This window comes from Dermacentor andersoni, chromosome 1 (assembly GCF_023375885.2).
Source record: "Dermacentor andersoni chromosome 1, qqDerAnde1_hic_scaffold, whole genome shotgun sequence".
Classification (NCBI taxonomy): domain Eukaryota; kingdom Metazoa; phylum Arthropoda; class Arachnida; order Ixodida; family Ixodidae; genus Dermacentor; species Dermacentor andersoni.
Window position 1 is genome coordinate 56,453,940 of NC_092814.1, and position 18,348 is coordinate 56,472,287.

Here is an 18,348-nt window from a genome sequence, read left to right on the forward strand (position 1 = left end):
AAACTCAAGACAGAATAACCAGGTAGTACACTATTACTTGAGCTGCAGGCCATACACAACAAGATTAGTCAAAGCACCTAGCTTGTGCAGCACAGTCAAACATGAAGAAAGCAATATGAGAGGGAGCCAGCAATACAAAGGCACAAAACGATTGCATTGAAGTGTCTTCTAATACTTTTTCATTGTCATCCACACAATTTTCTTCCTACAAACCCACACTCAATGCTGCTAGTACACTTTCCAGTCTCAGTGTAGTTAAGTATTTCAAGCAAATCACTATCACAATGCACTTCTGTGAATAGATGTTCAAAACCACTACAGCTTAGCAAAAACTTTCGCTCTCTCCTTACTTGAAGCCTCTACCTAATTACCCTTTAAGTGTATCTTTTTTTTTTGATGAAATTAAGCTTTTCTCTCTGACATGTGTTTTGATTTTATATGTCTGTTCCCTTTCTCACAGCCCCTCACCTCCAGAGGCATTGAGCCTGGGCAGCTCCTACACTTTCGTTCACTATGGTATAGGCATGATCCAGGACCTTTAGGTCCTAGGTACCATGAACCATAACTTCAAAATTTCTTGCCTGTTTCTACCTGAGAAAACAATAGCTGAAAATACAAGACCAACTAACCTGCTAAACTACGTGGATGGGCTTAAAGATAACAAGCTTCACAGTAACTCCTCTAGTATTTGCATGATGCACTACTTTCACCCTCAAAATTCCCAAAAAAACAGGAGGGGGGAGGGGGGTTGCAAAAAGCTTACATATGCTTAGGTTCAACAAATTGTGGCATGCCTCACAGTCCAGATCATAACAAACTCATACAACTAAGCTTACCGGCATTGTTTGGGTTCAATTTTTTCCATCTTTAACTTCAAGGTGTCAAGAAACCTTCCAACATCAAGTTTCTTGGACGGATCTAATGAAAGTGCGAGCTGAACAGCCAAGCATACAAGCGCTGCTGCATTGTATCCCAGTTGATGGGCATGTGTCAGCTTGCCTTGATTCTGTGCTACCTAGATACAAAGAGCATTACCATGTTTGAATTCGCTGCAGCAAATAACATTCCTGCAAACCTGTGCGCTTTAGAATTCGTAAAAATCCGGCAGACAAAACAGGTGGGACGACGGGAAAGGGGGCACAGTATAGTGCTTAACTATAAAAAATTTGCTCTGAGCACTTATCTTTTCTTGGATATATACACACTTTATTAACAATATTTTACCTTTAGATGCAGCATACAAGCAGCAGCAAACTTAAAACCGCAGAGACTGACCATATTGTGTTTAGACCACTGCATGACTCTTTCAGCAACATTGCTGTTGCCGATACCAACTGCTTTACGTACTTGTCTGAATAAGTTTGCTCTAAACAAGTACCCCTCTGGTATATGGCATCTTGCGCTGCTACAAGAGGATGACGTCAGTATTACCGTAACTTCCTTTTTTTGCATGCAGTGTTTGCTATTCTGTGCCAGCCCATCTTTTAACAGCTTTACAACATTTTCCCAAACACAGTTCATCATTCATAAAATTTGTTCCAACATTCGTAAAATCGCAGAATGAACCCAAATTCATAAACTTTCTAGAAAATTAGGGAGCTGGCCAGGTATGGAATGAGATATATCCCTATTACTATTCACAGGTGTCTACTATGAGAGGATTCAGGAAACAGAGCACTCCTGCAGGAATCGTACGCACCTATTACAGGGAGGCTAGAGTTTGAACTCTGCTTATTTGGCACATACGTTAAACATATTAGTGTCTCAGCACAGCACTACTGTTCTATCATTATCACCAGAGCTGCTCTCCAGCCAACTGTTAGATTGTGTGCTAGCTGAGCCATGCCAGGTACATAAGGGGCAGAGATTAGTTAATTACCTTGGTATCTATACGATAACATATAATTACTGCTACGAGCATGCACATAAAAGCACACACGGAAGAGAGACAATGGAAAACACACTGATGGAGTCACCAGTGTCAACGTGATTGAAATGTTTCCATTGCGTATGCTTATCTTTACACTGCATACAGCAGGAGGCGCACAATTTTGTGTAAAATATTGCTTGTTCTCCGCTGCACTTTTTGAGGCCCTCCCCATTATATCCCACCTATGATGTCATAGAACCGTGCAACAGTCCTTAGACACCAGCCATTGGGAGATTTCTCATAATCGTGAGATATTTCTGAACAAAAGCTCGAGCACACATGTACTCCCTCGAACCTTGTAATAAACAAAGTATGGTGGTTAAAGCGCCCCACCTGTCTTGTCAGCACTGTTTCGTCACTTGCTGGCATATTTGTCGAAGACCTACTTTGAGAGGTTACTATAAGGGTCATTCCACACCAACTATACCAACGTGGCGCTCAAGCAAAATCCATTTTTTTCAAAGAAATTACAAGGAAATGACGTATATAAGCATTACTTGCATAGTATTTTCTCGAAATATTTTTAGCGGAAACATTTTTTAGCACCCGGGAGGGCCATTCAATTTCATTAAATGGTGGAAAACCAGGTGCAAAACAAAAATTTGCCAAAAATCTACCGTTTCGCGCAATATTTAGAACTTTTGAGTTTTTATGTTGTCTGAACTTTGTGCTTTCGTTATAAGACAGTGTCACAAAGTGATTTTATGTACTTTAACTCTTAACACTAGGGTAAAAATATGCAAATAATAGCATTCTTGAGAAATTTTTCATAAAAAACGGTAATGGAAATAAACCTAGAATTCTTTTTATAGAGCTATCCCTAAAACATACTATCTTTTAAAATTTTATTTTCGCCAATGTGCTGCACACAGGCTCTAAAATAAAAGCCTGAATTTGTCAAAAATGCTATTTGGCATGTTTAGATGTTGGTAACACACTAAGGTGGTTCATTGAAAAACATGCAGAAAAGCAGATAAAACTGAAAACCACAACACCTTTTGCCACGGAAATTTTAATCAAAGTAATTTGCGTTATCAAGAGAAAAACTTTATGAATTTGAGTCCCATCACTGTAATATTTTGGTTCGCCCTTTGACTTCACCTCATAGCATGTTGGCTGGACACACAAACCAACTGAATTTCCTGCAGAAAAAATGGTGGTGTATCCACTGCATATGGTTTTCGTACTGTATTCTTTGTATGAACGAGAAGAAAGGGGGTTAACCGAGGGGCCAGATTTTTATTAGTCATATCATAAGAAGCCAACAAACACTGACACCAAGGATAACATAGGCGAAGTTACGTGTGCTTAATAAAAGAAATAAAGAAACGATAAATTAATGGAAGTGAAAGTGGACGAAAAAACAACTTGCCGCAGGTGGGGAACGATCCCACAACCTTCGCAGGTTGTGGCATTGATTTATCGTTTTCTTATTCCATTTATTAAGCACAAGCAATTTCCCACATGTTATCCTTGGCGTCAGTGTTTGTTGGCTTATGTATTATTTGTATGTTACACGGGCTGATCATTTTCAAGTTTTACATATTTTTAAAAATTGCCAGTGGTAGATAGCATAATCCTTGTTCTTGAACTGGATTATTTAGAGGCAGACAATACTAGCACAAGAAGTCGAAACACATATTCAACTAATTACCAAAAATTCCCTGACTGACTTCTGAATTGGTTACTATACAGCACATATTGCAATTGACAAATCATAGGCACTGAGCCTACAAGATGTATCCACTTGAAATGAACTTCCAGGATGACAACACCAGTTTAGACATATTATTTCCCAAAATGAGACAAAATATGTGGGCATTCCAGTTACTTTTATGCTTCAATGTATAAAAGCATATTGTTAAAAAAGTAAGTAAACAAAGTAAACAACAGTGCATTACTGTGGAGATTTTAAATGGCACATATATAGAAACTAGCCTTATCCTGGAAATTAATTCTAAGTGTAGGCGCTTTGTAAACTCACTGGCTACAATTCTGAAATTGCAATATGTGCAGCAAGGTAACCAATTAATAAGCTAATTAGTGAAATTTTGTTGATTTGTTGAATATGTTTTGATTTCCCGTGCAAGTAATGTACACCTCTCCGACTAATTCCGCTTAAGGACTAGAATTATGTTATCTGCAACAGCCTATATTTAAAGATTCCATAAAACTTGAAAATGATCCCCTGTATATAAGACAGTAAAAAAATATAACAACGTTATTGACTTGGGCACCACAATGCCCCCAATAATAAAGAGCCATATTTATTCGTTTCTCCAGGCTTGACATCACAAAGACCCTGTGCTGCGTGTGCTAACAAACACTTTGTAGATTACTGTCTATCTGACACCAAGAAGCAGTAACAATAGTAGAGGCATATCACAAAGCCAGTGAAATATGCTCAATAAAGCTGCCTATCAATTATATTTGTAGGGAGCTGGGTTTAGCGGAGGCAAGGAATACACATTTTGACAGCTTGAGAACGTAGAGTCGAGTGGCTTTATTCAAAAGTAAAAGCAGGTTTACCGAGTGGTTGTGGTGGCATCCCCGTCGGGTGAGTAAAGGGCAACGACCCCCACGGTGAGGCAAACTGGATTTCCAAGGACCGGGGACAACGAAGTGATGGATGGTCGCTACAAGGGCTCCCCTTAGGATGCCAGAGGCTTAGGTGTGAATGGCGGAAAGAATGAAGAGTTAATGTTCAAGATAGGCTGGTTTTACGTGGTCCCACAACACTTGTCTCTTCTTTGCCCCGAACACCAATGTTCAAGGTTTTCTCTGAACGCAAAACCACATGAAAGGGGCCTTCATAGGAAGGAGTCAATGGTGGCTTGATAGAGTCGTGTCGTGGAAAGACGTCTGTGGTTGTGTCCATTGTCGGGAAACTAAACATAGGCTGCCCACAGGCGATACGTGGGGTTGTGAGTTAAAGCTGGTCGAGCCACAAACGTAGCGCGGCCGCTGGCGGAGTGCCTTGCTGGGTGCCAAAAAACGCATGGAACACAGATTGCTGAACCATAGAGCATCTCATCTGCGCTGCCTCCGAGGTCATCCTTGATTGTTGTTCACAGCCCCAGTAATACTAGGGGTAGCTTTTCCACCAAGTGCTGTCTTTCGAGTGTGGCAGTCGACGACGCCTTCAGTTGTCGGTGGAGACGCTCGACCATGCCCTTGCTCTCTGGGTGGTAAGCCGTGGTGTTATAGGCGCATGCCGAGCAGTCTCGTTAGGACAGAAAAAAAGTTAGCTTTGAAATTGCTGGCTTTTATCAGTAGTCATGGGCAAAAGGCAACCGTACCGTGACACTCACGTAAGCAACGAATAGTTCCACCACTGTTTCGGCCGTGATGTCTTGTAACGCCGTCACCTCAGACCACCTACAGTACTGCTCGACACACGTGAGGAGGTACTTGAAATCTAGGCATGACGGAAGAGGCCTCACCAAGTCTAAATAGATGTGATCGAAACAGTTTCCTGGTGGTTGAAATAGCTGTACTGCTGAACCTGTGTGCCGGGTCACTTTCACACTGTCACAACTTCACACGCTTGGCAGCTTCTTGCCCAACTTTGAGCATTTTTGTTGATCCCTGGCCAGACAAAGTGGTCTGTGATAAGCCTCTATATCTTTCTGATGCCGGGATGGCTTAGCCCGTGCAGTTAATTGAAAATTGGCCGCCAAAACTGATGTGGCATGAACGGGTGAGCAGCTGCCTGCGATGTGTTGCACGTGAACAATGTTGTTGTGTAGGGAAGCAGCACCTCAACAAGCTGGAGCAATGGGCCCTTTTCCCACAATTGGCACAGCTCGGGGTTGTTTTGCTGGGCGGAGGCTAGAGCTTGGAAATTCACAGGGCCAGCAAGCATAGCGCCTATCCGCAACAGTGCGTCAGCTGCCTGATTTTCGATCCCAGAGATATAGCGGATGTTTCTAGAAAATTCTGAGATAAAGGAAAGTTGCTGAAGTTCACATTCTGAGTAGGAGGAACTGTTGTTCTTGAAAACGAAGGTTAACGGCTTGTGGTCAGTCAGAATGTACAAGCTACAGCCTTCAAGAAAAAAAAAAAAGAAAAAAACATAAATGCTTGACAGCGCAAAAGATGGCCAACATTTCCCGCTTGCAGGTGCTGTAGCAAGCTTCTGTAGGTTTGAGGCACTTTGAGAAGGCTAGCAGCCTCCAGTCTGTGCCATCATGCTGCTGCAGTACTGCATCCACTGCCAAGGTCGGCATATCTACCATAAGGCGAGTTGGCACGTCGGGCAACGGATGAATCAGCAACACTGCAGTCACCAACCACGTTATGGCTTCCTGGAAGGAATGTTTGAGCTCTAAGGACTAGTGAAAGGTAGGCGGCTTTTTATTTTTATTTTTATTTTTTTTTGAGTCGCGACGCAGCAGGTTGGCAAGCAGCTGAAGAACTTGCGCACAGGATGGTATGAAGTGCCTGTTAGAAGTTATAAGCCCCAGAAACCCGTGCAACTTTTGGAAGGAGGTTGTCGAAGGGAAGTCCTCGATTGCCTGCACCCGTGATTCCAGTGGCTTGATGCCTTGCGGTGAAATACGATGGCCGAGAAAATCCAGGGCTTCAACTCCGAAAATGCATTTCTGGGGCTTTAGGACCAGGCCGTGTTCATCCAGTCGCTCAAATAGAAGGCGAAGGTGCTCTTTGTGCTTTTCGTCTGTGCGACTTGCAATGAGAATGTCATCAAGGTAGATGAAAATGAAAGGGAGTCTGCGTGTAACCTCATCCGTGAACCTTTAAAAAGTTAGCACCGCATTCTTCAAACCGTAAGGCATACGGACAAACCAAAACAGGCCAAATGCAAGTGATTCCTGTCTTCAGAGGGTTGCTTGGTTCGACAGGAATTTGGTGGTACGGACTCAGCAAATCGATCTTGCTGTATATTTTGGTTCCCGTAAGATGGGCATCGAAGTAATGTATGTGGGGAAGGAGATATTGATCTGGAGTAGTGACGGCATTCAAAGCTCGATAACCACCATAAGGCTGCCAGTCTCCACTGTCCTGCTTTGGAATCAGATGGAGGGGTGAAGACCAATTGCTGGAGGAAGGACAAATAATGCTGAGCTGAAGCAAGTGCGCGAACTCACGGCAGGCAAATTCCAACCTCCGTCCAGCGAGCCTCCATGGCCGGGCGGCGACAGGTGGGCCAGTGGTGGTGATATGATGTGTCACCTTGTGCTTCACGGGCAGCACATCGTTTTGGAGCTTTGCGAGTTGCGAGTACTCGGTAAGTGTCTTGTTGTATGTTGAGACCAGCCGAAACTTATGGATGCCAGATGAGGTGAGGTTGAACTGCAGGCCAAGTATATCAAGGAATGTGCTGTTATTTTTTAGGCGTCGATCACGAACGCTCACATCTAGTTTGAAATGGCTGAGGAAGTCCGCTCCCTGCATGGCAAAGCTGATGTCGGCGACCACAAACACCCATCTGTACAAGCGCCGGAGTTGAAAACGGGCCTCAACTTGCATAAACCAAACACGGGGATTCTTGGGCCAAAAGCTGGGCAGCTGAAGCTGTGTGGCGATGACAGGAGACGTAATCATGGCGTCGTCTCTGTCAGCATGAGTAGAAACAGCATCGTCCATGGCTAGCGCAGAAAAAAAAAAAAAATACATAAATGTCCTGGGTCACCACTTGCTGGGAGCTCGGTTTAACAGAGGCAAGGAATACACGTTTTGATAGCTTGAGAACATAGAGTCGATTGGATTTATTCAAAAGTAAAAGCAGGTTTGCCAAGTGGCTGTGGTGGCGCACCTGTCGGGCGAGCAGGGGGCAATGACCCCCACCGTGAGACAAGGCATGGAGAGCAATGGGAATGACCCCACGGTGAGGTAAACTGGATTTCCGAGGAGCGGGGACAACGAAGCGATGGACAGTCGCTACATATTCACCGAATGTATTAGTCTTTTTTCACTGGTTTCGCGGTAACTGAATGTGTGTTGTTCAAATGGTGCTCCCAGTTGATGCTCATCCCCAAGGGATTTAGAGCCAGCTCTACCACGTCAAACATAAGTGGCCGCTTATGTATGCTTCCAGTAGCACGGATGTGCACTATCTCTATCTACCTTAAGTAGGCATACTTTCAGGATTTAAATTCTTGTGAGCATCAGGTCGTCAAGATTTTATCTCTTCGTACACACCACCATCTGCACCATGGATTGCATTTCTCATCAGTATGCATGAGGAGAAGTAAAAGTGCTAACCAAAATATTGCAATGCTGAGACTCAAATTCAAAAATTGTTTTCTCAGTGAAAACGCATATTATTTCGATTAAAATTTCCATGGCGAAAGTCGTTATTCTTCTCAATTACATCCACTTTTCTGAATATTTTTTCATGGCCCATCTTAGTGTGTTACTGACTAGATTTAAACAGAGGCCAAAATAGCATTTAGGCCAAATTCAGGCTCTTACTTTAGACCCTGTATGCAGCGCTGAGGCGAAAATAAAATTTCAGAAGATGCACATTTTATGGATGTTCAATGAAAATAATTCCAGGTTTTTTTCCGTGACCACTTTTTGAAAAAAATGCTACAATTTGCGCATGTTTAGCTTGGTGTTCATGGTTAAAGAATAAACGTACTTTGTGAAACTGTTTTCTAATGAAAGAATAATGTTCAGAATGCAAAAACACGTTTGAAATAATGCGCGAAACAGTAGATTTTTGGCGAATTCTTGTTTTGCACCTGGTTTTCAACAGTTTTGTGAAATTCAAATGGCCCTCACGGGCGCAAGAAGTTTTTTCACTCAAAATATACTGGGAAAATACTGTGCAACTTATAAGCATATACATGAAATTTTTTTTGTAATTTTTTTAGGGAAATAGATATTGGTCAAGTGCCACGGTTCAGACATTTGGTGTTGAATGACTCATAAGTGCATCATCAAAGGAAAAAGCAACAAAAGTTGGAAGGCAGCGTGCACTATGTCATTGAAAGCGAAGTGGTAATTGGAAAGCCAGCGATGTTCACAAAAGGATGGACTGGTATTTGACATGAATCTTTCAGAAAACTGGGGCTCAACGATTTCTTCAAAAGCGTTTGTTTGATGACGCTACCTTGCTATCAAAGTAATGCCATGTGGTTCAGTAGCAAAACATTAGAAAAAAACTGCCCATACATGTTGAATGCTTCTAGCAGTCCCGACTTCTGTTTGGGTTGACAATCTGAACGTCTTACTGGTGTAGTGAAAGTCGTGCAGAATGTTTGGATGCAGAACACAGCTCTATTTTACTGTAATGGCAGTGTAGTATTCTCAGAAGCTGTAAATTAGTTCACAGCACTTCTTGCCTATAATCAGTCAATACCAGTGTAGGGGTTGTTGCTGATGCATCATTTCAATGACTTGGCAGCAGCTACAGGCACCTCGCTAGGAGACTGTACACATTCTGCAAAAGAGCAGACTGCTTATAGCTCCATAATTATTAATAGAAGTTCGTTTGAACTTTTCACTAGTAACCTCAGCTGGATAAGCAGGTAGTACAAGGAGTCTATTCACAACAAACACCTTCATTTGCTCTCACACTTTTTTCACGAAAGCAGTCATGGCACAGTTGCATGATTAGAGTCAATGGCCCAAAAATATGAAATTTTTCAAATTTTATTAGATTAATCCAAAAATGCGGAACTTCACACTTTCCTGTCCGCACCTACACCCATCAATAGCCTGTTATCGATGGTTTCAACTTCAAATTTTGCTGCACTCGAGGTGCTTTGAGACAGCTAGCGTCATCCCGGGCATAAAAGAGGAACTATTTTTTTAGTTTCGCTTTCGTGTTTCTTTTTTTCACCGCTGGGGGATTTTTAAAGTGCGTTTTAGTTGGGTGTGACGAGCACTCGTAGCTTCCGACATGGTGTCGACGTCACGTGAAGATGCCCTTCGGGAACGGCGAATTTCGAAGAATTCCGACGAGTCTATGCCAGAATTTATGAAAGTGGTAGCAGCACATACCCGGAAGTTATACCTCAGCACGGACGGCAAAAGTGCATCAAATAGCCGCGAAACATCAGCAGGTATCCACCAGCAGGTTTCGTTTTCTACTCCAAACTATTTCATAGCTGCCATGCTCAGTTCTAAAGATAACCAGTGCGTTCTAAAGGTCACAGTTCTTATCCGCAGGGTGTCAACATTGTTTGAGCGGGACCACTTGCCAGTGGTGGAGCAAAGGGTATAGCTTTGCACAAGAAGGCAGGTGGGTGTGGACCTCGGCATTGCGCAATAACAGTTAAGCCTGCCTATAGCGAACCTCCATACAACGAATTCCGCAATATTCCGAAGTTTTTCTCTTCCTCGTCATTACTCCATAGAAACACGTGTATTTGTGACCTCTATGTAACAAAGTGGCAGCAGGAGACAGCCTGCAAATAATGAATTCCCCCAGACGACCATCTAGTGATTCTGCCCCAAGTTTTGTTATTTTAACATGAGCAGCAGCCACATGCATCTCCTGCAATTGCCTCGCCTACAATGGAGCGCGAAGCGGTGTCATTGTGCTTGGCACGCACTTAGCCCCGGCGACGGCTAGGCTTCCGCAAAGTGACGCCGGCAAAACACAAAGGGACGCAAGGAAGCACTGCACAACACGCCCCGGTGACCGCAAGGCCGCCGCATAGTGCCACACCGCCGGCGCAGAAAAAAGGGAGGAACAACGTGGACGACACTGATCTGCGTGCACACTGAGCCACCCCATGCGTCCCTCAAGCCGCCAACAATATTCTTACCTACACGGCTGTGTCCTTCTTTCCTCCTCCCTTCAAGCCTCATCCTGCTGCTCATTGGTTTCCGGCAGCTCTGGCGGTGCGCCAGCCTCTGCACTTCACTTCATTAATCTGACACCAAGTGACACTACTAGAAGAAAAGGAACTGTAGCTTTCCGTGTATCATGAGTAGTGGTGTCTCTATGTCTCTTCTCGTCGCTCATTTTTGAGGCCGTGCATGCGTGCGAGTCTGCTACTATGTCCACGCATCCAGTCACTTTATCCAGTCACATCCATCAGGCCTGCCCGATCTCGCCGAAGCTTGGGTTTCACTGTGCGCAAATGGAGCAGCCCCAAATGAAGTGCAGCTTTGTGATTTTTTTTGTATACGGATGACTGCGCCGTCACTACCAGAGAGATGTTGGATGAGGCACTGGTGGAAAATGTCCGATATCACAGTGACGACAACGGATCTTCAGAGGTCGATTCATCATGTGCTTTGCCTTCCACAAAGGAAGTGCTGGATGCCATTGACGTTTTTTCCTGCATCGCGTGCTCGCTTGACGATGACGGTGCAGCGCTGTGTTCCTTGATGTCTTACGAGCCTTCATTGTTGCTGTCCCACACGAACAAGCAACAGAGCAAAAGAAGTTTTTTTGTTGCTAAATAAATGAGTTTTGGGTGAAGTCTGCCTCCAGTACCCCCATTTAATTTGTACGTTTATTTTTCTGATTTTCATGCTGAAACTGCATATAACAAAAACCTCTTTGTAACGGAATTTTTCGAGCATTTGTCAATTTTGTTATATTCAGGTTTAACTGTACTGCACTCCACAGTGATGTGCAGTGGTTTATAAGAGCCGCCGCATGAGAACGATAGCCACTAGGGCTAACATTTTACTTTGTATATAAAGAACTTTAACAGCTACAAAGCTTATGTTTGCAGGAATGTTGTATATAGCCTTTATGTTCGAAATGTAATTTCGAAACTTTTTAATGTTCTCTTGGTGCAGAGCAGCATCAATGTTTTTAGTTTTCTTGTTTTCGTAACAAATTTTTTTGGGGGAACTAACCTTTTCCGAAGAATCGTTAATAAATGTTCACTTGAAGATAATGCCATTAGAAAGCACATTCCTTTTTCTACAAGTTCCTTTTTCCCAAATATTGCCTATTTTCCCGCGGACAGGAAAGTGTTCACTATTAGCCCACGAATGAGTACACAATGAAGGACTTAACGTCACCCTCTCAATTGCCCCATGTAACCTCCATCTCCAAACCAACTAGCTGCAGAGCTTCCAAGCAACTGAAATGAAGCCATTCAAGAATACTTAATCAGCACATGAAACTTCAGCTTATTATTCTGCACCCTCAGCTTTATCAAAGCACACAGCACTTCTGAATTACCCATTTTTCCTAGTCATCTGTAACTTCTACAAAAGACAAGATGCTATAAGGCATTCTGTGCCCCCTTCAGCAGCCCTGAAACAGATTACTGTCTCCTTTGGAAAAAGTCTGCATGGTACTGCAAGACTGCATGCGTGCAAGAAACTAAATTCAAGTTCATCATACATCTTAGTTGTTCACTACAGCTAGGTAAAGGTGGAACAAACGATCAACTTGCAGTGCAACATAGTTGAAGGGCACTGAGGTGTCAAGATTTGTATTGTAAATGCAGATACCTGAACTGCTCTTTTCTCATCTCCGTAGTAGTACAATGAAACAGGTGCAACCCGCATGGCGGCACCATTTCCATAGGAGCCAGTGCCATCAAACTGCTCTTTAGCAGGTCCGTAAACATCCTCATACTTTTCTTTGGCTAGTGCAGCAAACACCCTTTTGACTTTAGGACCATATTCATGTTTAACTTCACCGTTCTGATAAAAATCTTCAGTAAACCTGCAAAGAAAGGAAAGAGCATTTATGGTCCCTGCAACACCCCACTTTCATTTTAGCCTAATTAAATTTGTAATCTTTTGCTTTGAAGTTTGGCAACAATAACAACAGGACACATTAAATTAAAACACCTGCTGCTATGCTTCCAGAAAGTAGTGACGCATTCAGAAATGGCCAAAGAAATCAGGTGGAAGCTTCTCAAATATTGGTTCTTACGGTATAACTCATTGTGCTGCAAAATTAATCCTCTCATGGTCAATTTTTTTCGCCATATGCGACCGCCCAGGATCGATTTTTTTTATTGCAGATTCGAATTCTTCTGAAGGACCTATTTCGAAAAAAAATTACCGTAACTTTTTTAGGGTGCCCGTAAAGTGAGAAAAAACTATTTTGTGCTGGTATATATGTACTCTTTATTCATGAATAACAACAATAAAAAAAGGAAATAAACTTGTAAGAATAAAAAATTTGATGCATTGTTATAGTTCAAGGCTTAGAATATGCGCACAAGAGAATATTTCACAACTCAAACGTTCCTGCTCTTACACTAATATTTACGTCCGCAGCATAATCGAACTGCTAGGTGAGTGCACCCAGGAAAACTATGTGGTTGTGCACCCGTCAAAAAAAGCGAAACGTGTGACAAACATCCGCTAATCTTTATCTTATCACCAATCAGAGGCAATTAGATATCGCAAGTCTTTCAAAAAAAAATAAAAAATAAAAGGAAACGCATGCACGGGGGCATCCTTCCCATCCTCACCCCTGTGAGCACTAAACGAGCGAGAAACAGGCAGCCGCCCTTTGAGCAATTAGTAACGAGATAGCCATTAGTTTTGCAAGCACAAGCCGAAACCGCTCGCAGAACAAAACCCAAACTGCCGTGCACCAATGCGCAAGCGGCAGTATATAGACGCGCCTGAGCAAGCTAGCTCTAAAACAAACCATGCAACGAAAACCGAGAGAGGGAAGCGTGAGAAAAAAATTCCCTGTATTCCCACATAGTGGCAGCACATGCCAGGAAAGAAAAAATTAGGAAATTGTCGTGCTTTTTAAACATATAGACAGCATCGTAAATACACGGCATCGGCCATTTTGGACTTGTTTGTGGCGCCGTATATTTACATCATTGACCCGAAAAAGGTCATGACTTTCTGTTCAACACATCTATGATGACATGTACAGTCTTGGTCAAGAGTTCCCAAGCCATTGCGCACGCGGACGCACTGGCCTTCAGACGAGTGGCAGAGCTCCTGAATTAACTTTGCCACTTGGGAGCTGTGGATAGTTAAAAAAAAAAAAAAAAAAAACTGTCCCTTTCCTTCCTTGGAACCTTGGAGGTGCTAGAACCAAATATAAGTCCCGCTGGATGGCACAAATTCAACATGTCTGCACACACTACCGCCTGAAAATTTTTGATAAGGGGCTGTGCATACTTGCCAACCCGTGAACTTGAAAATTCGTAAAAATCCCATGGACACAAGTGCGTAAGCGGAGAGCAGCAAATAGCATGAAATTGTTTTTTTTTTAAGTTCACCCTGAGCATACACACACCTTTATAGGGACAGGCGGGCACTTTAGTAATGATGATTTACACCTTTACAGACAGTACATAAACAGCCGTAAACTTGGAACAGTAGATACTGAGAAGCAACAGATTGATTTTAGATCGCAGTGGCTTTTCCAGGATTGCCGATTTGGTCTGCTTTAAAAACATGTCCGAATAAATTTGTTTGAAGCAAAAACTACTCTAGCATATGGCATCTTGCGCTGCCACAAGCAGGGACGGAAGCTGCCAAGGAAGTTTTGGAGCGGCTCTGGGAGCAGCAAATTTGGCACTTTAGAGCAGGTTTGGAGCAAGAACTGTCCATTTTAGAGCAGTAAATACGCGTTCTGGTGCAGCTTGGTAAAGGTGAATATAAGTGTAGTACAGGCATATGAAGAAAAGGTGTTCCTTATTTGACTTTGCAGAACACTATTAGGTTACGGCAGATCAGTTCTGCGGAAGCCTGCAAGGCAAGCAAAATGCATGACAGGGAAAAAATGCCATCCATCTGGCCGTAGCAGAAAGCTACCAAGGAAACCCATGGAGGTTTGAAGAAACCACCATTAAATTACATGCTGGATGTGCCAACTAAATGTGACCAAGAAAAAAATAACCGCAGGCTTTCAGCGAACAGCGCCCACTCTTTTTTGACAGGGTTGTGTTAATTCTAGTAGAGTTTTTTTTTCTTTTTTCAAGGTGAACAAGCAAGTAATAGTTAATTGTAATGAAATAACATTTATTACCATACTTTCTAAATACGGTGTTAACGAAAAGTTTGTGGAATAAGTTGAGAAATTACCGATAACAGCGTATATAGCGACCTAGGTCTGCTGTGGTCATTTTTTCCAACAGAAAAAAAAAAAACCTAGTAATTTTTTTTTAATCTACACTATTTACATGATTGTAAGTCGACCTCCTCTTTAAAATTTGGAAATCTGAATTGTGGAGTCGACTTACAATCGAAACCAAAACCCGGCATCGCAAAAAAAAAAAAAAAAAAAAAAAAAAAGAAAAGGAAAGAAAGCGACACCAACGGGATATCAGAGGAGCTACAACGTAGTTCCAATTTTGTTTGCTGTGCAGCCCAACCCGTAGCTTCCCGCTATCCTGCACGTTTTTCAACATTTTTCAGTTTTTCAACATTTTTGAGAGTTTTACAGTGCACACAGCACTCATGTGGGGGTGTCGATAGTTCACGGAAGTGTCGCTGTTCCATTTCCGGCGGCATCCCCAGAACGGCAGCACTTGCGGCGAGTATCGATAGTTCGTCGAAGAGCAGGCACCGCTCGCGGCTCGTGTGTTCCTCTTTCGCTGTAGCTCTTTAGTTTCATGCGTTTGATTTGCCTGCCCGCCACGTGCTACTTCTGTGCTTCCTTAGTCGTCATGAGTGCTCCGAGTCCACTAAACATTCGGCGCTCATTCACAGTGGCATTTAAGAGGGCTGCCATCCTTTACGCTGAAGAAACAAATAACTGCGCAGCGGGCCGCAAGTTTGATGTTTCTTAATGGGTGGTGACCATAGGACGGTGAGAACTCGAATTAGCCTAGACTTGAGGAGGGAACGGAAGAAACTGGTGCATCAGAAGCCAATCAATGAGTTAGCGGTAAGAGGGAAACTAGAGGACTTCCGGATCAAGCTACAGAACAGGTATTTGGCTTTAACTCAGGAAGAGGACCTTAGTGTTGAAGCAATGAACGACAATCTTATGGGCATCATTAAGGATTGTGCAATAGAAGTCGGTGGTAACTCCGTTAGACAGGATACCAGTAAGCTATCGCAGGAGACGAAAGATCTGATCAAGAAACGCCAATGTATGAAAGCCTCTAACCCTACAGCTAGAATAGAACTGGCAGAACTTTCGAAGTTAATCAACAAGCGTAAGACAGCTGACATAAGGAAGTATAATATGGATAGAACTATCCCTCAAGAAAAGAGTGTATAACAGCTGTGTCTTACCAGTACTCACGTATGGGGCAGAAACCTGGAGGCTTACGAAAAGGTGTCTACTTAAATTGAGGACAACGCAACGAGCTATGGAAAGAAGAATGATGGGTGTAACGTTAAGGGATAAGAAAAGAGCAGATTGGGTGAGGGAACAAACACGAGTTAATGACATCTTAGTTGAAATCAAGAAAAAGAAATGGCCATGGACAGGACATGTAATGAGGAGGGAGGATAACCGATGGTCATTAAGGGTTACGGACTGGATTCCAAGGGAAGGGAAGCGTAGCAGGGGGCGGCAGAAAGTTATGGTGGACGAACGAGATTAAGGAGTTTGCAGCGACGATATGGCAACAATTAGTACATGACTGGGGTAGTTGGAGAAGTATGGGAGAGCCTTTGCCCTGCAGTGGGCGTAACTAGGTTGATGATGATGATCATGAATGGGTGGTGTAAGAGTGGCGACGGCAGCGAAGCAAAATTTTCACCTGTGACGGCAAGTGAAGAGGTTTCTGCGGGCCGATGTCAGGACGCTTTCCGGAGCTGAAGGCCAAGCTTGCAGCGTACGTCGCCGAAATGCGTGATCGGTCCCTGCCAGTGACATGCGACATGATCATGAGACAAGCCTGGATCTTTGCCTTTTAAGGACCTGCTCCGTCGCGAGTACGAGTGGCAGGCGGCAGAAGACCACGAACTTACGCCAAGCGGACATGGCAAAAGAGCCTCCCTGATGACTCTGTGAGGTTGGGCGCTTTTGGCATGGACTTGTGTATGTATTCAAATGCGGAATTTCGCTGGATGGCGACGTGCTTCAGGACCGTAGCAGCAATGACGATGGCAGCACTAGTGAGGAATGGTAGTCCAGTGACCATGCCAGCTACTAATAAATTTTCATTATGGAATGCGCCCGCGAGTATGTTCTTCTTTCGTTTTTTTTTTTTTTTCCTGTCACATGTGATATTGGCGGGGGGGGGGGGGGGGGGGGGGTCGACTTACATTCGAGTCGACTAACAATCGTGTAAATACGGTATGTGACAATGTTGACGATGTGTTCCCGCACCAGCGATACAAGTGATCTCAGACATAAACATCGTTATCAGTGCATTGTGTGTATTCCGAACGTGCAGACCTGGGCCAGTCTTGTAATGGTTTGGAAAGCAAACCGCTACACAAGATCGTGCTACTTCACATTTGATAGGGACTGAAGATAGAAGCCAAAAACTGCTGACGCTGCTTGAGAAAATGGTGGTTATTCATTCCCAGTGCCCCTATTTGATGAGGTTTGCATAAAAATTGATGCAATCTTTCATGCAAAGAAGCGTCACGGCCACAGCGGGTTTTTGCTTGTTTTTATTTACCGTATTTACTCGCATAAAGATCGCCCTTTTTTGTCAGAAAAATTGACGCAAATTCAGGGGTGCGATCATTACGCAGGTTAAATTTCCCGCGAAAAGAAAAAAATTTTTTTTCGTCCCACGCTCGCTGCGGGATGCGGGACACCAAAACAAATATGACGGCCGGCGGAGCAAGCCAAACGCGCCGAACACGATTTTTTTTCTTCTTCTAGTGAGTACATTATGTGCATTGAAACAGTTTCTTCCGTATCAGTAATGAATAATATCATTAATATCGGCAAGTTTGCGGCGATAACGCAGCCATGTCCACTTTGAGGGGACAGAAACAGATGGGCACGCTTAGCTGCCAGTGACATGGAAACGCATGGCCGGCATGCTGCAGAAACTGCGGCATCTGTCTTCACTACTATCCTAATACGTCACGCTTCCGCTAAGGGTGGGCGAATATCTTAACTGTGTTACAAGCGTCGGCGTATGAATAGCGTAAACTTTTAACGTATCCGTGTAAATGTGGCTGCTATCACTGCCGCGCACGATTTGTTGCGTGCCCACGAGTGCAGATGAAAAGAATCAAAAGGCACATTTTTTGTTTTTATTGACCCCAACCATTATAAAGCCTACCGATAATAATGGCAAATTTGATTGTACCTCTTTTTGTCATGGAAGTGCGGTAAGTGATGAAAGTAATGAAATGAGGCATCTACTTAAAGGGACACTAAAGCGAAACAATAAATCAGTTTAGACTAATGAAGGATTGTTTGAGAACCCTGCAGGCAGTCATTTCAAAAAAATAGTCCGCTTATTAGATGAGAAAATGAAGGTCCAAGTATCAGTATTTGAATTTCGCGCCGAAACCCCAGCGCCGGTATGTCAGCGTGACGTCAGGGATTCCAAAGTATGTTTTCGCATTTGGGCCGCGTTGGCTCAGTAAAGGTTCCCGAAACTTGCCATGTTTATTATTTCGTT

General features: G+C 43.3%; 1 protein-coding gene across 2 annotated transcripts in view; it reads right to left on the reverse strand.

The window, feature by feature from the left end:
* LOC126544597 (ADP-ribosylhydrolase ARH3-like) overlaps positions 1 to 18,348 on the reverse strand; it is a 99,572-nt gene that overhangs the window by 23,050 nt on the left and 58,174 nt on the right. For both annotated transcript variants that reach the window (XM_055061517.2, XM_050192015.3), the window contains 2 exons: positions 12,326 to 12,542; positions 837 to 1,015 (listed from right to left, as the gene is read on the reverse strand). In XM_055061517.2, coding sequence (XP_054917492.1) covers positions 837 to 1,015; positions 12,326 to 12,542 — 396 coding nt within the window. The remainder of the gene's footprint in view (positions 1 to 836; positions 1,016 to 12,325; positions 12,543 to 18,348) is intronic.